This window comes from Notolabrus celidotus, chromosome 4, assembly GCF_009762535.1.
Source record: "Notolabrus celidotus isolate fNotCel1 chromosome 4, fNotCel1.pri, whole genome shotgun sequence".
Taxonomy (NCBI): domain Eukaryota; kingdom Metazoa; phylum Chordata; class Actinopteri; order Labriformes; family Labridae; genus Notolabrus; species Notolabrus celidotus.
This window is the reverse complement of record NC_048275.1, coordinates 6,251,763-6,274,857: the sequence shown is the minus strand read 5'-3', so window position 1 is coordinate 6,274,857 and position 23,095 is coordinate 6,251,763. Positions and strand designations below refer to the sequence as shown.

The window sequence follows — 23,095 nt, the reverse complement described above, 5'->3', positions numbered from 1 at the left end:
AAGCAGCTCTCATCCTGAGGGGACCAATCACACGGCTCAGATCCCCCAGTCCGTCGACTCCGCTCTGAGTTCTGACAGAAGATCTCTTGTTTAAAGAGGCGAACCCGCAGAGACCGATCCATCACTGTGCCGCTCTGCTTACATAAATATTACAGGAGTCACATCTGAAACACCACTAATGACACGCTGAGCGGGACGCCAGAGCGCTAATGTCTACCTTCAGCTGCAACACGAGCCACGAGCCAACACCCAGACGTCTCACTCTGAGACTGATCCACACAAACCAAACGCAACATCTGCATCGTCTTTAAAGAGACATACAGGAAGTCCACACACACACATATACAGAACATCTCAGAGGCTTTCTCGTCTCTGATGCACTTTTACCTCCAGCGTTCAAAGACCTCAGACCTTCATGAGGACGTCCTGCAGCAGGTCAGAGTTGGCTGAAGGTGGGATCAACGTCTCTCTCATGTGAAGTGAAATCAGCTCAGGTTCAGAGCTCCAATAAAAGAAGTCACAGTATATTAAACTATTCGAACACGGCCTCATGTTTTTCTGGAGTTTTTATTTCCTCTGCAGCATCAAAGCGTCTCTCTGATCGCGGCGCAGTGCTGCATGGTGAGCCTGCTGAGCTCGTTAAACACACAGTACTTTATTTATCAAACCCTGAGATTAGAGCCTGAGTGAACCCTCCTCAGCTGGCAGCGCCTCACCTCCGTGAGATTAACTCCAACATGTCTGAATCCTTTTGTGTGACACAGACGCTGTTATCAGTGCGAGCAGCGCTGACACATCCTCTGAGGTTTCTCTCTGACTTCTCCCCTCGCCGCCCGCTCGAACAAAGACAACAACTCGCTGAAACCTTTTGACGTGCCGCTCGGGAGGATGTGACCACAGCCACCTATTCAGCCGCTCTCTTCCTCCCAAAAGGACGCTCAGACGCTGAGGGAGAATCAGCCATGAAAATCCTTTTCCTCTACGTCGGACACACAATGCCCCGTCTGTCTGTCTGTGGAGGGACGTCCCAGCGGACACAGCGGCGAGCGAGGAGCATCCACCGCACCTGCTCACCATCACAAAGACATGGAGTGACTGCCGGATGTGACCCTTTACTGTGGACTCTGTTTAATCACTCAGCAGATTAAACCGTCTGAACACATCCCTCATGTTTCCAACGCTGTCATTACTGTGATTTGACTCCACAGAGTTGGGACGGAAACACAGCAGAGCAGCAAGCTGGGAGCAGATGTGTGACGATGGATCTGAGCATGTCTCTCAGTCTGCTTCTGCACAGAGTTATCAGACATGAGACCAAACTCCTCTCTGAACCAGACACGCTGCTCTGTTCCAGAGTCTGTCTGTGCTTCTCTGTCTCTGAGGGAACAAACCAGAATCAAAAGAAGGGAAATCTCTGCAGAGCTGAAACTCCAGAGCTCGTTTCAGACGCTCTGATGCTGTATCAGAAGAACACTCACAGAGCAGGACTGACCAGAGCTGCTTTCAAAAATGCACCCCACTCCTGACGTCACCCGGCTGAGCTGCATGTGTGAACGAAACAAGAGGACTCTTTCACTCTGACTGTATCAGGACCTTTCCTGCAGAAGGTCCTCAAAACGTCTGGATATGGATAAAAGCCTGGAACATTCACAGAGAGCGAGTCTGCAGAGTGATGATGTAATCGATGTTGTGCAGAGTTTCCTGCATCATACTCTCTGCTGCTCGCTCCGGCTGTCTGTATCATGCTTTCTACTGTAGTGTTTGTATTCTGCAAACATCCCGTCACATGCTGGAGACACTTTAGCTCAGAAATAGGAGTCATTAAGGACTCCTCCTCCTCCTCATCCGCCTCTGTTTGCATGCACTACTCAGCCCCCCTTCATGTAGAACCAAAGCAGAACTTGGAGTCCTGTCCCTGCCAGAGTCACGTCCGTCTGCTCCGGGTATAAAATGCATTACTATCAGAACTGGGCAGCATCCAGAGATAGACGTTTGTGGATCCCCAGGGCCTCTTCCTGGTGGATAATGGATTTAGGAACAGAGGGAGGAGCGGCGCATGTGGAACCGTAGATGCAATTAATAGAGTCTGCAGGACTCAGGAACATCAAACATCGATGCACTCGCTGCCTTTAATCCATGACTTCCCGGCTGAGCAGACCCGGAGCCGGCTCCAGATTAAATTAGCCAAACACTCGGAGCCGGTCAGCGGGGACTGAAAGAGTCCTGTGTGAGAGCAGATCAGCTCCATCAGCTGATAGCAGCAGATGTCTGTCTGACATGTTTCCCAGCAGGAGGTCACTAACCTCGTATATTCTCCGTCTGTGAGTCAGCAGGGTGAAATCGCCTTAAAGGGACAGTACGCTTTTATTGAACTGGGCGTGTATGAGGTATTTATCAGTGCACAGATTTGATTAGAGCTACGGACGCAGAGAAACTAAGCTGTGTCATGCACATCTCACATCTGAGGATACTGCAGAGACTAGCAGGCTTTCCTGCAGCGAGGGAACACGTCTAAATAAATGATGTATGTGGACAGAGGGGGAAATTAAAACACTCAGGGTACTCTAACAATCAGAAACGTTCAGCACTGCAGGCCCCGCCCCATAAAGTTCCTGGACCTTTGGAAAGTACTACCACCTGAGCAGGGACTTTTCAGGGGGAGACTAACTACCCAGGAACTTAAGTTAGACCCTGGTTCCTGCAGTGGAAAAGCACCTTAACTCACATAAACCAAACTGTCCCTTAAAGTGTCTAAAGTTTACTTTCCTGCAAACCTCAGAGTCCAAACTGTCTCAGAGCCTCATGCAGGGTTTGCATTAAATCCTTCAATGACATGAAGTCACATGATCAATCACTTTTCCTCCTTTAATGAGGCCGTTCATGTCCCTTTGTTAAACACACGAGTGAGTTAATTAAACATCCGTTTCCTCACCTTCCGACTCCGGTCGTCCCCCGGAGGACTCCCCGGCAGCATCATCTTCACGTACTCTTCTTTGGAAAGTCTCTGCAGTGACTTCCCGTCCCGCTCTGCAGACTGAACCCTGCAGGCCTCCTGCGTGTACAGCTGCCTGCTGACGACACAGAGAAGAACACAAGGATCAGAGAGACGTGGAGGAGGACGAAACTTGAAGGGGCCACACAGAGGGTTCAGGGGGGGCCGGCCGGCTCAGCATGCCTACAGGTGCCTCCCTGCTGCTCAGGTGAACGAGGGGTCACAGGGTCAGGAGAGGGACTCACATACGGCCAAACTAAAGCGACTGTGGAGAAGGAAGGAAAGCACTGTGAAAGGAGGAGAGATAGGAGAGAGAGGGACATCCAGGAGAGTGAGCATGGACTCCAGGGAGTGTTTGGACCACGACAGAGGAGACGGGAGAGCCGTTAGACGAGGCAGGGGACGGGTTGTTTGGAGGCGACGGCTGTCAGAGTTTATTCTGGGGATATTTGTGTGATTTTAAGGAGGCAGGCGCATAAATCTGAGCTTCAGGATGAGAAGCTGGATGAACAGACGTCTTTGGAGGAGACCTCGAGGGGCCTTTTAAACTTTTGGGAACAAGGCAGCTGAGTCCTCGATGCTCAAACCTGACGTCTTTCAAGCATCTGTGTGTGATAACTGAGTGATATAACAAAGTCGTGCTGAAGCTGCAGGGGAACCTTTCGCTTTCCTCTGTGCGCTTCCTCTTTCTGACAATACGCGATGCTACAATGAACAGAGCGACACTAAAGACCTGACCTTTCAGTTGAAGGTTGCTCGGCTCTGCAGGATTCTTTCTTTCTGCAGCAGGTCCTGACTTCGTGTTTGCATCCTCCAGGATAAAAAGCTGGGTTTGGAAACAACTGCAGAGACTATTTCATCCAAGCTAGGCGGGAAGCAGCATGACACTTTGGTGTGTTTTTGTTTCTTGATAAAAAATGTACGTTATATTTGTCCCTGGATTGGACTTAGACTCATTCTGCTGCATTTCATCTCCAGATCTTTCCTCCAAATACATCCTGAAATCAACCCCTAAACATCCTGACGAGAGAGGAGATATCTGAAGTTGTTTCGTTCTTTTATCACGCGAGTGGACTCAACTTTTAACATCAGATCTGAGGAGTTTTAATGAAACCTGAACGCGGGGGTTCAAAGGGCGTGGCAGTCAGGGGGAAACAAGGACGAGGTTTCGGTGGACAGCGCACAGCGGTGAGAGTCTGCAGGACCTCCAGCAGAAATGCCAAGATCGCTGACGCCCAGCTGGTCGCCCTCCACTCTCAGCGTGCGCCACACAGCAGGACTCACACTTCAGACGGGGGGCAGTGGTCTGAGACAAAGAGGAGAGGAGGGTAGGAAGGTCTGTGTGAGGGCGGGGGGGGGGGGGGGGGGCAGGCTGGGTCAGACTCAGGCCACAGGGTTGACTTTGACTGACTGTGTACCTGGAATACTCAGACAGCATCGAGAGAAGGAACGATAACAAGCTCTCGGCTCCTCTGGAACCAGAAGCAGAAGCAAAGAGAGACAGAGCGTTAGCATGGTTAGCAGTGTTAGCATGGTTAGCATGGTTAGCATGGTGGTTATTACACATCCTGCAGCACACACCAGAGAAGTTAGAGGAGGAGAAACTTCATTAAGCTGGAGCAATAACTGAGAGTAATATTAAAGCATTCATCATGAGGCGGCGTTACGCAAGAGCCAATAAATATCAAAACAAACAAAGAGCGCTAACCGAGTTACTGAGCGTGCTCAGAAGACGGCAGAGGACGACTTCAGAGAGCGCCATCAATCACAGAGCGCTTCAGAGGGAAACGCACGGCGGTAATGGGATTACACAGAGGAGACACACACACACAAACAGACACACACACACACACACACCTGGACTCTGCTTTTAATCACAGTTACAGTCTGAGGAGACGTTTTTCCTCCTCTACAGACTCTCTGTGTCCATGAGATGCATCTGTGTTGTTGTGTATTTGTGTGTATTTGTATGTAGTGTGTTATTGTGTTGTTGTTGTTGTGTATCTTGTTGTCTCTTGGCTCCCAGCAGAGATGCTGATCTGACGGAGGCTCAGCCTGGCGGTCCGGAGGGACGCGTCTTCAGGGTAGCGATCAATAACCAGCAGTGACATGTTCAGAGTGTGTTCTGTCTGCAGCTTCATGGAGCTCATTTATTTGTTCGCTGTCGGCTTCAATCAGCGCGCTTCATGCTCACTGGGCGAGCTGATGAGGGACGCGGACTGGAATGATTCTGGCTCGAGTGCAACAGGACTAAAGGTGCGTTCACACGAAAAGCACCAGGTACTTTAGTACTGGAAACCTGTGGTACCGGGAGCTTTAAGTACCGGGAACTTTAGTACAAGGAGCTTGTTTTTAAGGCACTAAAAGTTCCTGCAGCTCATTGCTGTTTGCACTTTGATCTGAGATCCACAGAGCAGAGAAGTTCTGACAGGAATCTTTAGACATTTGACTTATTCTGATATCAAGACTTTAGTGTCCCCTAAAAACAGTTCCCCTCGGCACCAGCCGTGAAAAAACTCTAACTTCTGACATTTCTCTCCATTTAATGAAAGTCTAACTCTCTGTTCTGTGGCGGTTTTCTGTTATCAAACATTAAATAACCTGAAACCTCTTCATTATATTGATGCTAACTAGTTATAGCATCAACTTATTATCAGTGCATTGTTAACACACTTGCAGCCGACACACTTTGAGCTGCATCTCTAAATACAAAAATGATATTAATGCTCTCTGCTCGTTTCATGGACTGGACTTAGCAGTGTCGCTGACATTAAGGCATGATGTTGACTCATCCTAGAGGACAACACTTTTGAATCCTGCGACTATTTGACCAACCGGAAATATGTAATGATGCCGGGCCCACTCCTGGAGGAACAGGGACCTCCTTTAGGGATGAAAAATAATGATTCCTGGGACTTTGTTTGGACCTGGTTTAAAAACACTTTGAGGGAATTCACTAAGAACCAAATTTGACCACTAACAGCACTAAGGATTGTGAATCATGTTCTCCTCTATCTGCTCTGTCTCAGGGTCCAAAAGGTTCAAACGAGATCAAACACGCCTTTAAAGTTCTGCAGCCCTGTGCTGTTTGCTCTTGTTTTGGGTCTGATTGTGCAGATGAGCTGTAAGCATCTCCTCTCTCCGCTGCACAGAGCTGAGCTGTGAGCTCTCATCCTCAGGGAGCTTGATCATGTTTTACAGTGAGGTTTATTTGCATAGAGAGAGAGAGGCCTAGTCTTTACAATTACGCAAACATTACTGCGGCGCAGAGAGGCTCTTTGTTTTGCAGCGCAGTGTATGGTGCATTTAACCCTTTACATGTACTTGTGATGAAATGAATGGTGTCTTTTGGTCTTGTTTGCACAGGTTTAGCTGCTCACTCCCTTTAAGAATCAGACTCCTTCAGACCCTAGTTTTCCTGCAGGGAACATGCTCTTGTGAGTTTGAGAGAAAGCATCTATAAAGTGGTGAAACAGCGCTGAAGAGGCCATGTGCACGAGGTCTTTGTGTGTCTGAGGTACCAGGGACCTCTGTCCTCTCTCACTCACACCAACTCACCCACACTCTGAAATGTTTGGAGGTCCTTCACTGTTGTGAGCATCTTCATTCTCATCCTCAGTCGTCTTCACGCCCACAGAGAGTTCACCCCCATGCTGGGACCGAGTCTGTCCACAGGCCTCTGAGCTGAGCCCCGGACCCAGCTCTGGATCTGGATCTGCATCTGGCCCTGAGCTGCTGGTCTGGGGGATGGTGTACACCTTGGAGGAGTCAGCGGACAAACAGTACCTGGCGCCGCGGGCCAGCGGGCTGCCTGAGTGGTGTGAGCCACTGAGCGAACAGAAGAAATGAAAAGAATAACTCAAAATGATCGAAAGCATGAGGAAAACAAAAACATGACATGAGAGGAGAGAGCAATGAGACCAAGGAGAGGTGGAGAGATCAGAAGGAGGGTCTTAACATAGACCTGACAGCAATGAGACCAGGGAGAGGTGGAGAGATCATAGAGAGGATCTTAATGTTGACCTGACAGCAATGAGACCAGGGAGAGATCACAGAGAGGATCCTAATGTAGACCTGACAGCAATGAGGCCAGGGAGAGGTGGAGAGATCATAGAGAGGATCCTAACGTAGACCTGACAACAATGAGACCAGGGAGAGGTGGAGAGATCATAGAGAGGATCCTAACGTAGACCTGACAGCAATGAGACCAGGGAGAGATCACAGAGAGGATCTTAATGTTGACCTGACAGCAATGAGACCAGGGAGAGGTGGAGAGAACATAGAGAGGATCCTAACGTAGACCTGACAGCAATGAGACCAGGGAGAGGTGGAGAGATCACAGAGAGGATCCTAATGTAGACCTGACAGCAATGAGACCAGGGAGAGGTGGAGAAATCATAGAGAGGATCCTAACGCAGACCTGACAGCAATGAGACCAGGGAGAGGTGGAGAGATCATAGAGAGGATCCTAACGTAGACCTGACAGCAATGAGACCAGGGAGAGGTGGAATGATCATAGAGAGGATCCTAATGTAGATCTGAACGCTCAGATGGTGACGGCATGACTTCATCTCCTCCACAGAGAGTAAAGTCAGGCACACTGACCTCTGACCTACATCCAGATATGACTCACAGCCCGTCTAACATACTCCTGCTGACCTTTGTACTTTCAATATTTAGTCAAATATCAACTGTCAGAGCGGATTAAAGGGTCAGTGCTTCCACATCACAAGCAAGCGTGTTCCCCGACTCTCTCCCAGTGGCATCCAGGCAGAGAGGTATTTATAGACATCTCCAGGTTTCCACCTCCATGGCCTCTGATGTACGACTCTCACATCCAAGAACAAATAATACTTCAGTAGAAAATATCAGAGTGTCTGCAGAGCTCAGGAATATGGTTATTAATAAAGTGAGAGATAATCTGGTTTATTTTGATGCAAATGATTCATGTAGAGGTAGATGTATGCAGGGTGAGATGTTGAAAATGAGTCCGTCTGCTCCTTTAAATCACACTGCGTCCTTTATTCTTCCACAGAGCTCCACAGAACAGGAAACCCACTTTAATCCTTGATGTTCACGATATTCACACAGCGGCCTTAACTGTGAGACTGTCAGACTCATGGTGGGACGCTTCATCGCTTCAATATAGTGATTCAGATCATACGCTTCTTTAATATAGGTGATTATTTCGCTTCTCTTTGACAGATCCATTGAAACATAAAACTAAAGGGATATTCTGACATATCTGAAGACCGAGACGACAGCTAATCTTAGAATCAAACCAATTCCTAGCTAGCATTTCAGTTTGAAGCTGTTTTAGTTAGAAATGCAGCTCATGAAAGAGAGGGGAGGTGTGCTTTCCACGCCTGCAGCTTTGCCCTTCCACGTACGCATGTGGAAGGGCAGGGAGCTCTCAGAACATATATATATAGCTTGTATAGCTAACATGCATTGACTTATTTTTTTCAGGGATGGAATTTTAGACTCATGGCTCTATATTTTAACTTCAAACAACGTATGAACCTGCTGGATACTATTTAGAGTTGCCACCTGTCCTGTTTTTCCCAGAATTGTTCTCTTTTTTCACCAGCTTTACTGGGAAAATATAAATATGTCTCCCAATTTTGGGGGAAAATACAAAAACCTCATTTGATTTACTTTATTTTGCAGTCTAGAAAGGTCCCCTGTGCTTCTGTGGCTATTTAAAATTGTCTCTGTTTTCTTCCTGTCCATGCATATATCACACACGTGCACACCCTAGCGCTCAAAGCGGCTCAAGCAGGGAGGGAAACTTGACCGAAGAGAGACAGGAAGCTGAACTGACCGGCGTACTCCGCACTGAGGTCTTCTTTTCACCAACTTTTGGCGTCTCCGTTTGAAATGGGAGGAGAGACGACCGACGAGGAAGGAGATGGAGCAAATACATGCAAGCCACCAGCATGAAAAAGACCGATATACTAGTTACAATCCTGACTGGGCGACACTGTCTTTTCGGCTGTGATATGAATCCTAACAGCACAGGAAGTCAAACGTTTGCAGGTCCCGCCTCCCTAACAAAGGATTTGTAGTTTTTCTGCTGTTTCTAACAGAATTCCCTCTTTGCTTCTGAACTCTTAGTTTGTTTGCAGACTTCAGTTTGAGCTCTCAAGACGAGGAGGTTTTTTATTTCTCCTCCTGAAGACACTCAGCAGATTACAGGATAATAACATGATCCTGGATCTTGGTCTCATTCCTCGGGCCTCTCTTTGTTTTCTAGGAAACTTTCAGTAAACGTCGTCTTTAGCTCCCTGAGACAACAGAGGTGGCTTTAGCTGCAGGCCCTCCACTCTCTGTTTCCATATTCATGACCATCTGGGCCCCTCCCTGCTCACGCTGCTCACGCCGCTCCTGCTGCTTCACTGTTTATTCAGATGACACTCGGCTGTCAGAGACCATTACATAAAGAGGTGGGAAGCGCTGGAGTAGTCAAGGTGATGGCACAGGCTCTGTATCTGTTTCTGAGTGACGTCCCCGGAGCGGATGGCTCCACGCCTGCCGACAGGTCAATGATCTGAACAGATTGCGCTAACATAATCCTGCACGCCACAAACAAATAGACCCCGTTTCTTCAGAGGCAGACTGCGAGAGGCTGCAGGGCCAACCCTCCGTCACACCTCTCCTCTAACCCAGATGGGCCCCGGTCTGCCGGGGAGGACTCGGACGGTGGTGTGATGAAACCCCCCGTGCTGCTTTGGCCTGACAGCGGCCCCACCCAGCGCTCAGCACAGCTGGAAGAGTCAGGCTGAGGGTCAGCACAGAGCGCGCCCAGCGGGCCAGAAGGTCAGATAACAGCTAGAAACCTTCCTTTGTTCTTGTGTCTGTATCTGTGTTTGTTTAGAGGAGGAGCTGCAGACTGCTCTCCACATGTTTGGAGCATGAACTATAAAAACATGTGATTAATTAATCGATGACTGATCATCAATAAATCAGAGAGCAGAGCGAGCTGACGTCAGCTTGAAGGAGAGGTTTCAGATATCAGATCATATCTCATCATGCAGTTTGGTATCACACAGTATCATATATTTAACCTTTTGATATTCCATCATGTGGAGAAGCTTGAAGGGTTAATACTTTCACAGGTTCATGTGTCTGATCGATCATTAACCCCTCGTGTCCTGTGTATTAATCACTCTTCATGTTTTCTGTTTGTCTGAAAATGAAACTGTAAACAGCTTTAGAAGAACCCAGCATAGAGAAACAGGATCAACAGAGTCCTTCACTAAGAGCACACCTGGTCTCTGGACCGTACCTTGAGTGTGATGAGATCTCGCTCAGGTCCCCGATGCTTCCCTCCGTCACGTGACTCGACATGATGGCTGCGGCGTAGCCCTGCGGCAGGTACAGTTTCCCATGATCCTCCTCTGACACCCCGTCCTCGTGGTGCTCCCAGGGGTGCCCCTGCTCCCCCACCCGGCCCTGCAGCAGCACCCGGGCCCCGGGGGCCACGCAGGGATTAGTGTCTATGCCGCTGTCCGTGGACGCCCCTTTGATGTACGTGAGGCCCAGGATCTCCGGGTCCATCAGGTCCCCCGAGCCAAAGTGCTTATCGTCGCTGTTACTGGAGGCGTTGCTGGAGAGGGTGTTGCTACTGGAGTGGCTGGAGTTTTTATCACCCGTCTGGTGGAGAGGAAGAGGAGGAGGAGGAGGAGGAGGAGGAGGAGGAGGAGGAGGAGGAGGAAGAGCAGGAGAGAGAAACACAGTGAATCACAGGAGGTCAAACAGACGGTGCAGATATTTGTACAGTTGTTTTAACGAGCCGGAGGGGAAAGAGTTTACCCTTCAGGCTGCGTCATGTTTTCAGACGTCTCTTTTCTCTGAGCAACGAGGGGCTCATCAAGTTTCAACTTTAAAAACAGAACTTTCTTTTGTGACCTTTAGAGCCTCCAGAGAGCAGAAAGTTTGACCTCTAGAAGTGTTTCTGTTTCAGGTGGCCGTCACATTAGGACACTATACAGCCTGTAAATAACTAAATGCTCCTTTCAACTTTAATCAAACTGTCAGATTACTTTATAATCAGTTTGATCTATGTCCATATTTAAGTTATTATGAATTATTTATTTGTGTCTTTTTAAGGCTGTTTTTATGCACAAGATTGTCTTTTACTTATTGACAGTTTCATCCTATCTGCTGCTACAGGGGCGAATCAGGGGCGAATCCAAAGTTGGGGCCAGGGTGACTTGAGCCCAAAATGCTTACTTGCTATTAGCTGTCTGCCTTTTCAGAGGCGTGACTTATGTTCAAATGAACCATTTGGGCTGTACTCTGAATTTTCCTATGCATCTTGTTGCGCTACATTTCGCCAAAGGTGCAGTGTGTGGTACTTAAAGGCACAGTGTGAAGTATTTAAAAATACAGTGTGAAGCAATTAAAGGTACAGTGTGTAATATTTAAAGGTACAGTGTGTGTTATTTAAAGGTGCAGTGAACATAAGTATTCAGTAGATTAATCGATTAGCTGCAGCATAAGTTTGTTTGAATAAGCCTTAGTCTTTGACTGATCCTGATCCTGGTCCTAAGAGGTTCCTTTGCCTCACTCGGTCAAAAGAGAAAAATCTTGTTGACTACGGTCTGGAGAGAAAAACAAACACTGGATTTTACTTTTACTTACTGACAGTTTCATCCTATCTGCTGCTACAGGGTCAAATCAGGGGCGTGTCCAAAGTTGGGGCCAGGGGTGGCTTGAGCCCAAAATTTGGGGGGGCCACACCAAAACGCTTACTTGCTATTGGCTGTCTGCCTTGTCAGAGGCATGATTTAAGTTCAAATCAACTATTTGGGCTTTACTGTGAATTTTCGTATTGCATCTTGTTGCACCACATTTTGCCAATGGTGCAGTGTGTAGTATTTAAAGATACAGTGTGTGGTATTTAAAGCTACAGTGTGTAGTATTTAAAGGTACAGTGTGTGGTATTTAAAGCTACAGTGTGTAGTATTTAAAGGTACAGTGTGAAGTATTTAAAGCTACAGTGTGTGGTATTTAAAGCTACAGTGTGTAGTATTTAAAGGTACAGTGTGTAGTATTTAAAGCTACAGTGTGTAGTATTTAAAGGTACAGTGTGTGGTATTTAAAGCTACAGTGTGTTGTATTTAAAGGTACAGTGTAAATAAATAATCAGTAGATTAATTGATTAGCTGCAGCCTAAGTTTGTATGAATAAGCTTTAGTCTCGGTCAAACGAGAAAAATCTTGTGGACTACCGTCTGGAGAGAAAAACAAACTGGATTTTACTTTTACTTACTGACAGTTTCATCCTATCTGCTGCTACAGGGTCAAATCAGGGGTGTGTCCAAAGGTTGGGCAAGGGGTGGCTTGAGCCCAAATTTTGGGGGGGCCACACCAAAACGCTTACTTGCTATTGGCTGTCTGCCTTGTCAGAGGCGAACTTATGTTCAAATCAACTATTAGGGCTGTACTGTGATTTTTCCTATTCAACTTGTTGCGCCACATTTCCTTTGGTGAGCTGACTGTAGACACAGTCAGTCCTAAAGGATTAAGGTTCATGTCCACTGTGGGTTTTATTTTTTACCCTCGCAGCCCACAAGCGTTTCTCACCAGTGTTAACTCTTGCAAGGTCACAAAAGCTGTCCTGTGGCACTTGTGCTTCACTTAATCATGGCCTTAGGTGTGTTTAATAATGCCGTGTATGCTTCATGTTTCCTTTAATTCAACAAGAAACTAAAAACAGTCGACAGGAATGGGGTCGTAGCGTTAGCAGCCGCTCTAGACTTTGAAAGTGTGCCATGAAAAATCAAGTGTGGTTACTTTCTGCTCCGTACGGACCTCTGGCATTGCTGTTAACAGAGACATCTGAAGCCCCGCCCCTTCTTGATACTGATTGGTGGAATTTGACCATGTATTAAATTAACTACCACTCTAATCAGAAATTAGAGCGCCTCGAGCACAGACCCCGAGGTTAAAAACAGAACTTTGATCACGTTTGTTGTGATTTGGAGCTATATGAATAAAGATTGATTGATTGATTGATTGATTGATGTCAGAGATTAGGATCTACACCTCACCACACTGAGCCTTACACTGTTAACCACAGAGGCGTCTCAGATGATCACAAACAGAGACTCTGATTTTAAAAACATCTCTGTGCGTCGGGAGGAAGAGGAGGACGATGCCAAAGGGACGGTTTAAATATTTCATCCTCGACACGCTTTAAAAGCTCTGAGAAGTTGTTAGCTGTGTGAGCCAGCCTCCAGCTCCACAGGAGGAAGAAAGGAGGGAAGAGGAGAAAGAGAAAAGTAGCGAGGGTTGGAAGAAGAGAAAGCTTAATATATTCAACCTTCTAGGAAAGAGTGTCCTAGAAAAGTGAGAGATACAGTGATGCCTGTTAGCATGCTGATGAAGTGATGAAGAGTCTGCAGGCGACCAGCTCTAATACTCTGAGTGAGCCCACAAACAAGGACGATCTGACCCGCCTGGTCCTGATGAGGGGAAACCAGAGCTCTCTGCAGAGCCCCATGAAAGAGCCCGCTGCCCTTCAAACGAGCCGACCCTGGATTTCAAACATGAAGTGTTGCAGAGAGCTTTTTGAAACTGGGACTAAAGTAGGTCAGAGTTTTTACCCTGGACAGCTTGTTTGGCGAGTCCTTCCCTCCTTCTCTCTGCTTCAGAGGGTTCAGGATCTTGGTGGAGGGGATGTGCCACTTCGCCTCTGTGGAGCAGAAACAGATCCAGCTCTGATCAGACAGAAGACTTATTCATTCAGGATCACAGAGAGTTCTGACCCGGTAACAACGAACGAAACAACAGGCAATGAAACATCACACAGACGACAATCAGGAACAAAGAGAACAGTTTCAGACTCACCTGCAGACCGGGTCCTCTCTAAGGTTGGCTCCCTCTCCCTGTGGATCTCCCCATCTCCTCCCTGCATGTCCCCCGCCCTCTCATGGAGGATTGGAGAGGGACACCTGAAGGAAAAAACGCAGGATGAGTGTGAGCTGTGCTTCATTCTCTGTAATCTCGCCATGAGAGGCTCTGATGGATTTAACAGACAGTTAGCTCCGGATCGTTTAAGGTCAAATCACTCGAGCTTTAAACGGAATAAAGAACATCGCTGCAGACGAGAGACCTCCTTCATTAGACCTGGCAGAGTCTCTCCTCCGCTCCTGACACAAACCACAGAGCAGCAAATTTCCCTGCGTGCGTCTTAATCGAACCTTAAAGACTCATTAAAGGTTACAGCGGAGCAACAGAGGCCGTCACGTCGCTAACTGGAGATCAATCGATCGCTCGCCGTGTCTGTTGTTCTTGCACGGTGGCGGCTCTGAGAGTCTGAGGCCTCTGACAGGAGAGCAGCGGCGTGGAGCCTTCCGTCACGGCGTGTAACCGCTGACTGACAGACGACGGTCTCTGAAGGATTCTGCTCGTGTGCAGGACTCGAAACCATGGTACCCGAGTCTGAAGGTCTAAACTCATGAGCAGGGACGGGAACATAAAGACTAAAGTCCTGTCCCCCCTGCTGCTCACTCTGGGTCTGTTTTTTGGTTTTAATTGCTTTCTTCAAACTGACTGAGTAGTTTGTTAAAGTGGCTCTTCAGTCTCTGCAGGAGAGACTAAAGGACAGAAGGAATACTTTATAATCACTTCAGATTATATTTAAGTGCTCATTTTCTGCACAAAAAACCCCCAAAAGGACTCTGCTTGGACTTTCAGAGTTAGAAACTGAGCAGCCGGATTGACAAAGTGCCCGTTTATGTATGATTTGGAAAGAATGGATTGAAACTTAAATAATGCACATAAAAAGAAAAAAACTCTCATGCATGAAAGTCATCATCCTCCATTATCTGCCCTTTGTAAGCTCCGGATGATGTTTCAGACCACAGCATATTTCTCAGTCAGATCACTTTCTGCAAAAAATAGGGCCAAAAAGTGCGCTGATTCGGTCATTTCACAGAGAAATTGCTGTCATTTTGCAAAATTGCATGTTCTGAGAAAATAGAGCAGGGACTGATTGTAGCTGCATTCATCACGGAGGAAGAAAAAAAACCTGCAGGGACACTGTTAAAGGAGAAACGCTGCTGCCGCTGCTCGTACCCGTCGTATCCAGGCTGCTGGGACCAGGTGCCGCTGCCGCAGGGTCCCGGATCACTGGAGGAGGACTGGTTACTGGGGGAGCTGCGGTAGTGCTGGTCTCCTTTGTTACATGAGGTGACCTGAGGGTTCTCCATGTCCTGCATCGTCCTGCAGAAACACAGAAACACAAACACAGCTGTTCAAAATCTGTCCTCAGAGAGAAAACTACAAATGATGTTAGCTAAACGTAAAAACTACAAATGCTGTTAGCTAAACGTAAAAACTAAAAATGATGTTAGCTAAACGTTAAAACTACAAATGCTGTCAGATCAACGTTAGACTACAAACGCTGTTAGCTCAAAATAAAATCTACAAATGCTGATAGCTCAATGTAAAAACTACAAATGGTGTTATCTCAATGTAAAAACTACAAATACTGTTAGCTCAACATAAAAACTACAAATGCTGTTAGCTCAACGTACAAACTAAAAATGCTGTAAGCTAAACATTAAAACTACAAATGGTGTTTTCTCAAAGTAAAAACTACAAATGCTGTCAGATCAACGTAAAGACTACAAATGCTGTTAGCTAAACGTCAAAACTACAAATGATGTTAGCTAAATGTAAAAACTACCAATGCTGTTAGCTCAACGTAAGAACTAAAAATGCTGTTAGCTCAACGTAAACACAACAAATGCTGTTAGCTCAATGTAAAAACCACAAATGCTGTTAGCTCAAAGTAAACAGGAACTTGTTCTAGCTTGTTGTAATTTTATTTAAGGTTAAATTAATGAAAATATATTTCTAGTATTTTAATATTTTTAGTGTAACATGGTTCTATGTTTTTAATGTTGAAATAATTAAACCTAAATATAAGATTCGGGGCTGCAAAATAAAAACTGCAATGAATTTAAACCAATAAAAGCTCATTTTCTAAATTTGCTTTGTTGAAAACTGCAATATTTGACATTTTTTCTAGACCTCTGACAACAAATAATCCACATAACTAAAATCCAAAGTAAACTTCCGTCCAGAGAAGTTATTATTTAAACTAATATAAACTTCATGCCTGATTTTTTGACTCTTAAAGCTTTAATTTGATAAAGACAAAGTAAAAGCTCTCCCTCTCCTCCCGTGTTAACAGCCGTGTTATTGGCTGACACTCGTGAATGGCCTCTTTGCACCGTGAATAATCTCTGAGAAAACGCTGGCGCTGTCAGAGAGGGGGCGAGGGCTTGTTCTCCAAAAACAAACAGAAACACAGATTAGTTCTGGATATAAGTCTGAGGGAGTTATCCAGATGGTGACACTCAAGAAGTGCAAGAAGAGGAAGGAGGGAAGAAGATCCAGCATGAGAGAGGGTGAAGCATTTAAAGGTACAGTGTGTAGTATTTAAAGGTGCAGTGTGTAGTATTTAAAGGTACAGTGTGAAGTATTTAAAGGTGCAGGGTGTAGTATTTAAAGGTAAAGTGTGTGATATTTAAAGGTAAAGTGTGTGATATTTAAAGGTGCAGTGTGTAGTATTTAAAGGTACAGTGTGTAGTATTTAAAGGTACAGTGTGTAATCTTTAAAGGTGCAGTGTGTAGTATTTAAAGGTACAGTGTGTAATATTTAAAGGCACAGTGTGTAGTATTTAAAGGTACAGTGTGTAGTATTTAAAGGTGCAGTGTGTAGTATTTAAAGTTACAGTGTGTAGTATTTAAAGGTACAGTGTGTAGTATTTAAAGGTACTGTGTGTAGTATTTAAAGGTGCAGTGTGTAGTATTTAAAGTTACAGTGTGTAGTATTTAAAGGTACAGTGTGTAGTATTTAAAGGTACAGTGTGTAGTATTTAAAGGTGCAGTGTGTAGTATTTAAAGTTACAGTGTGTAGTATTTAAAGGTACAGTGTGTAGTATTTAAAGGTACAGTGTGTAGTATTTAAAGGTACAGTGTGTAGTATTTAAAGGTACAGTGTGTAGTATTTAAAGGTGCAGTGTGTAGTATTTAAAGGTACAGTGTGTAGTATTTAAAGGTGCAGTGTGTAGTATTTAAAGGTACAGTGTGTGGTATTTAAAGGTACAGTGTGTAGTATTTAAAGTGACAGTGTGTAGTATTTAAAGGTACAGTGTGTAGTATTTAAAGGTACAGTGTGTAGTATTTAAAGGTGCAGTGTGTAGTATTTAAAGGTACAGTGTGTGGTATTTAAAGGTACAGTGTGTAGTATTTAAAGGTACAGTGTAAATAAATAATCAGCAGATTAATTGATTAGCTGCAGCCTAAGTTTTTTTGAATAAGCCTTAGTCCTTGACTGATCCTGATCCTGGTCCTGAAAGGTTCCTTTGCTTTACTCGGTCAAAAGAGAAAAATCTTGTGGACTACCGTCTGGAGAGAAAAACAAACACTGGATTGGGGTTCAGTCTGCAGCCCTGAGGCCTTCCTCTCCCCGTCACAGGAGGAGGTCGTGTTACTGGACGGGAGTGGGATGGTATTTACATTATGCCTCTCAAACTGGATTCAAACTGAGATGCTTTCCATTTCTGTGGCTGACAGTTTCACATGAACATAAAGTTTGTATTATGTCCCTTCATCGTAAAAGGTCTCTATCCAAACAACAACACGAGCACAGAGGAACATTAAAGATCAGAAACATGGCGGGACATGTCACAGAAAGGATCCTGTGGGGACTTTGGGTTTAATAACCGCGATATAAAAAGTCCCTTTATAAGGTGAAAACCTCCTGCATGGCGTTTCAGCTCCGCGGCCGGGTCTCTTTGTCTGGACCTCCATGGGAAACTCACTAAACTGTCAGTAAGTCGGTCTCAGCACACTTCATCCAGCGCTTTGGCCTGAGCTCTACATTTCCTCCCCGGCTGAAGTGTCGGTCTCTCCTGCCGGGGCCAGGCTCTTAAATGTGAAACAGCAGCAGCTGCTTTTTGTTCTCCTTCACTGACACAATGTAAGGATCCAGGCGGGTGAGGGGGGAAAGGGGGGGGTGCTGCTGGGTTTGGACATAATTTTTCTGTCTGCGTTGCAATAACACTGAAGGCTGCAGAGCTTAGCAGCCGGTTTCGGTTGGCTGCAGAGGAGGTGTCAGGTTTTATGGTGCCAAGTCTGGATTCAGCTGGATGATGATGATGATGCTTCATCTATTGTCAGACGTCCGCCCACAGCCTGTCAGACGAACTCCAGCACCCCTCACTGACAACACCTGTCACCTCCTCACAGACTGGATTATATTCTCTCAGTCTCTCATTCTAAAATAAAACATTCAACTCTTCTGTTTGTTTGGTCAAATATGAATGTTACTGTTTCACTGTAAATCCATATTTCAGGGATCCATCTTCATCATAAATGCATCACAGACAGATTTCTCTAAGGGGACAGTACAGTGTGGCATCAGGTCGTTTTCTATCAAGGGATGGAATTGAGAACCAGCTCCAGATGAGAACCGGTTCAAAATACTTTGAACCATCAACATCATTTGCCTTCATGCTTTTCAGCTCCCTTTAAGTGTACACGATTAATTTGCAGGGAGTGATGAGGCCTGGGCGCCAAACATGAATATGTACTTGCTGCTACAATAAAGAATTTAAACCTGAGATGTCTGACTGAACTTAAATTGTGTGTAGGTTATCGTTTCATATCTTATGATGTTGTTTTTGAATCGTACAGCGATGTAACGTCACACACACAAATCATATTGCTCAGATCACAGCACAGGCTTCATTATTAAAACATCCTCCATGTTGTTTCGCCCACAAACTTACAGTCCTGATGGAAACTGAAGTTTTTCCACAGTGTCAACAAGCAGAGGTGAAACGTGTCAGACTCCTTCCCCCTGATTGGCTCTAATCGTCTCTGGCGTTGCTTCTCTTCCTCTTTAATAATCAGTTTGATCCCCTCGCTGCATGAGGCTCAGAGAGCTTCATTTAACATTAAAGCTCTGACAGGATCCGTCAAGGTGTTAATTTAAAATCTGTGCGCTCACATCAAAGAGAGAGGTGTTAATATTTATCTGCTTATTTTTAGAGCAGACTGATTCCTGCAGTGAGAGCTTCGTATGTGTTGGTACGATTATTATGAGCCCACAGACAGACTAAGCGTTACCATGTATCACACAAACACTCATCACAGAGAGCATGCCAGAGCTTGCTGACTCAGGCCGGGTCATGATGCTGGAGGTTTTGGCCCGTGCAGGCTTCGAGTGGGGATTCATCAGATCTCCCCGAGGTCAGGTGACTGAGTAGAGGACGAGGGAGTTGGCGTGTCAGCGTGTCGTTGTCTGCTGATTTCTAAAGAGAGGCAGGGTGGTGTCAGTAGAGAGAGGGGGAGGAAAGGTTACCATCTCTCTGCCCTCCTCATGACAACTCGGTTTACGAGCTGGTGCAGTGATCTCTGAGAGGAAGGCTCACTTTAGTGTCCCTGTGAGGGTAACTACCAGAGTAATGTGCACACTTCAACCAGCAGGAGGTACTTCACATGACTTCAGCTCAGCCTTTGTTTCCTGCAGATGGAGGTGCACCAACTCTGAGGCTGCAGACGAGGTGAGAGATGAGGCCCGGAGTGTTTCTGGTTAAAAATATAATCATCATTTTAAATCTTCATAATGAGCAGAGCGTCTCTACGTCTGTTCATGCTCCACCTCGCGGCTGCAGAAGCCTCTTTGCCCGAGTCTCTACACCTGCTCCGGTTTGTTCTACATGTCCACACAACATGCAATACAAATAATAAGCTTCCCTTCTTGTCTGCAATATGTCACAGTATAATATCCTCCCTCTCTCCTTCCCTCTGTGGCTCCCCCCCTCCATCCTCCCATCCTCCCATCCTCCTGCTCCCTCTGGAGTGCTTCATATTGCGGTCCAGGGAAGAGCACTCTCTTTGTTTCTGCAGTAATTGGATGAGATGAGATGAGCTGTGTCGGTGTCCCCATCACCTCCTCCTCCTCAGCAGGAGGGGGAGAAGAGAGGAAGAGGGGAGCAGAGAGGAAGAGGAGAAGAGGGGAGCGCTCAGACTGCCACAGTCTCTGATTAGGCGGAGGAAGCGGCCATTACCCGGGTACAGTCAGAGCAGGAGACACAGGGGGGTTTGGGGGGTTTGGGGGGGTTGGTGTGACACTCTGAAAGGTTATCATGGCTGCAGGGTTTCATTAGGACCAACAAATGGTGGTTACATGGCTGGATGGAGACGTCCAGAGAGAAAGAGCAGGAACAAAGTGTGAGGTCTGAGGAGGGATGAAAGAGGAGCCGTGAATCCATGGGGCTGAAGCGCTGCGTTTATGAGGATGTAAATAAGTGAACACAATAACATCCTCTCAGATATGACGGCGGCTCCGTCTGAACGAGAGAGGCCGAGGGTTCAAAGATTTCATCTCAAAGGGTTCTTCAGAGCGTCGTGATGTTTGATCGTCTGCGTGGCTTTGTTATTAAAAAACATCCAAACAGCTCAACTCACAAAAACATCCTGTAATCCTTAAAGCGCTCATCGTTTAATCGTGTCTGCTTTCACCTTTTCTCCCTCACTGAGAGTGACGCTGCTGAGGCGTCAATACCATGTTTCTACTGAATCATCCTGAAGGGACAGTTTCTGTTTGTGTCTTTATAACTTTAATAAAAACTAAAATTAAACTCTTACTACAGCAGAGTGATGAAGCGTCCTACTGAAAAACTACTGAGACTACTTGGAACCTGTCAGCTACAGTCTGACTCTCCTTGCTCCCTCTCTCCTCAGACTCTCCTCTCTCCTCAGACCCTCCTTGCTTCCTCTCTCCTCTCACCTGAGACCCTCCTTGCTCCCTCTCTCCTCAGACTCTCCTTTCTCTACTCAGACTCTCCTTGCTTCCTCTCTCCTCATACTCACCTTGCATCCTCTCTCCTCAGACTCTCCTTTTTTCCTCTCTCACTCTCCTTTCTCCCTCCTCAGACTCTCCTTGCTTCCTGTCTCCTCATACTCTCCTTGGTCCCTCTCTCCTTGCTCCTGCTCTCCTCAGACTCTCCTTGCTTCCTCTTTTCTCAGACTATCCTTGCTTGCTCTCTCCTCAGACTCTCCTTGCTTACTCTCTCCTCAGAATCTCCTTGCTTCCTCTCTCCTCAGTCTCTCCTTACTCCCTCTCTCCTTTCTTCCTCTCTCCTCAGACTCTCCTTGCTTCCTCTCTCCTCATACTCTCCTTGCTCCCTCTCTCCTCAGACTCTCCTTGCTTCCTCTCTCCTCAGATTCTCCTTGCTTCCTCTCTCCTCAGATTCTCCTTGCTCCCTCTCTCCTTTCTTCCTCTCTCCTCAGACTCTCCTTGTTTCCTCTCTCCTCAGACTCTCCTTGTTTCCTCTCTCCTCAGACTCTCCTTGCTCCCTCTCTCCTCACACTCTCCTTGCTTCCTCTCTCATCCGACTCTCCTTGCTCCCTCTCTCCTCAGACCTTCCTTGCTCCCTCTCTCCTCAGCTCCCTCTCTCCTCAGACTCTCCTTGCTCCCTCTCTCCTTGCTTCCTCTCTCCTCAGACTTTCCTTGCTCCCTCTCTCCTCAGACTTTCCTTGCTCCCTCTCTCCTCAGCTCCCTCTCTCCTCAGACTCTCCTTGCTCCCTCTCTCCTTGGTCCCTCTCTCCTCAGACTCTCCTTGCTCCCACTCTCCTCAGACTCTCCTTGCTCCCTCTCTCCTCAGACTCTCCTTGCTCCCTCTCTCCTTGCTTCCTCTCTCCTCAGACTTTCCTTGCTCCCTCTCTCCTCAGACTTTCCTTGCTCCCTCTCTCCTCAGCTCCCTCTCTCCTCAGACTCTCCTTGCTCCCTCTCTCCTTGGTCCCTCTCTCCTCAGACTCTCCTTGCTCCCACTCTCCTCAGACTCTCCTTGCTCCCTCTCTCCTCAGACTCTCCTTGTTTCCTCTCTCCTCAGACTCTACTTGCTCCCTCTCTCCTCAGACTCTACTTGCTTCCTCTCTCCTCAGACTCTCCTTGTTTCCTCTCTCCTCAGCTGTTTTGTCAATAAAGGCCATAAACAAGGCCTTAAACGTAATCATAACAGGCAGCAGAGCTGGAGTAAACAGCTCACCTGGACCCGTCTGGCAGCTTCCTGTCGAACGAGGTGCTCCGTGGGATGGCGGCCTGGTGCTGCTGGAGGATCTGCTGGCACTGCAGGCGATCGGGTCCCTGCGTGGGCGAGCCTCGGGAGAGGGGCGCTCCGCCAGCCGTGGGCACCCGATGCCAGGTGGTGTTTCTCCTGAAGGGTGTCTTGTACTCGCAGGGCTGTCCCTCGCTGTCGACCTTGTACTCCACCATGGGGATGCGGTAGAGCTCGGAGCAGCCCCTGAGAGAGACGAGAGGGAGGAGGAGGTGAAGAGTCAGAAACAAAGAAACATCACAACATCCCAGACTTCTGTCTGTGCATCGATCTGATCACACTGAGGCCTGCAGAGCTCTGGAAACTATTCTTCACATACACAGGCTGAGCTTACAGTGCAGGGATTAACCAATCAGAATCAAGGATGCAATCCTTTCCTGTCGTATCTTGACCCACGTACTTTCCTATCGTTTCTTGCTATCCCGTCCCTTCATCTTGTCCTGTCCTCCTGTCTTATCTAGTCTTTCCTCTTTCTGTCTTCCTCGTCAACAGGTTTGTATGCTGTTGTTAAATATTAATGACTTCTTCTTGCAGGTTGATCTGATGAGGTCCTGTCCCAAGAGACAGAATCTGTCCTCCAGAGCAGCTGACTGCTATGACCAAACATCAGACCTTAACGCTGTCGCTGACCAATCAGAGGCGTGCATTCAACAGAGCTGAGCAGTAAAGCTCAGACTCCATTAACCAGAAGCCTTTTGGTGATTATTATGATTTCAAGTTGCAGAAGAATCTTTGTGTTGTTTTTAGGGATCAAATCTGACAATAACAACATTTAGCTTTAACATAGCAGCTTATATTCAAACTACTTCATCCTGAACAACACAGCCGGCCCTGACGTCTCTGTGAGAGCTGAAGGATGGGGAGTGTTTTTATTTCCACGACTAGACTACAAACATGAACACATATGTCACATGTCATAAATATTCAGCCAGATGTGACACCTGAACATGTGC

At 46.7% G+C, this 23,095-nt stretch overlaps 1 protein-coding gene across 6 annotated transcripts in view; it reads right to left on the bottom strand.

Moving 5' to 3' along the window:
• LOC117811300 (signal-induced proliferation-associated 1-like protein 2) overlaps nt 1-23,095 on the bottom strand; it is a 137,535-nt gene that overhangs the window by 20,336 nt on the left and 94,104 nt on the right. For 2 of the 6 annotated variants that reach the window (XM_034681487.1, XM_034681488.1), the window contains exons 10-16: nt 22,074-22,328; nt 15,079-15,225; nt 13,849-13,952; nt 13,605-13,693; nt 10,281-10,648; nt 6,551-6,820; nt 2,933-3,071 (exon numbers count right to left, since the gene is read on the bottom strand). In XM_034681487.1, coding sequence (XP_034537378.1) covers nt 2,933-3,071; nt 6,551-6,820; nt 10,281-10,648; nt 13,605-13,693; nt 13,849-13,952; nt 15,079-15,225; nt 22,074-22,328 — 1,372 coding nt within the window. The remainder of the gene's footprint in view (nt 1-2,932; nt 3,072-6,550; nt 6,821-10,280; nt 10,649-13,604; nt 13,694-13,848; nt 13,953-15,078; nt 15,226-22,073; nt 22,329-23,095) is intronic. The other 4 variants (XM_034681485.1, XM_034681489.1, XM_034681491.1 and 1 more) reach the window with 2 other exon arrangements.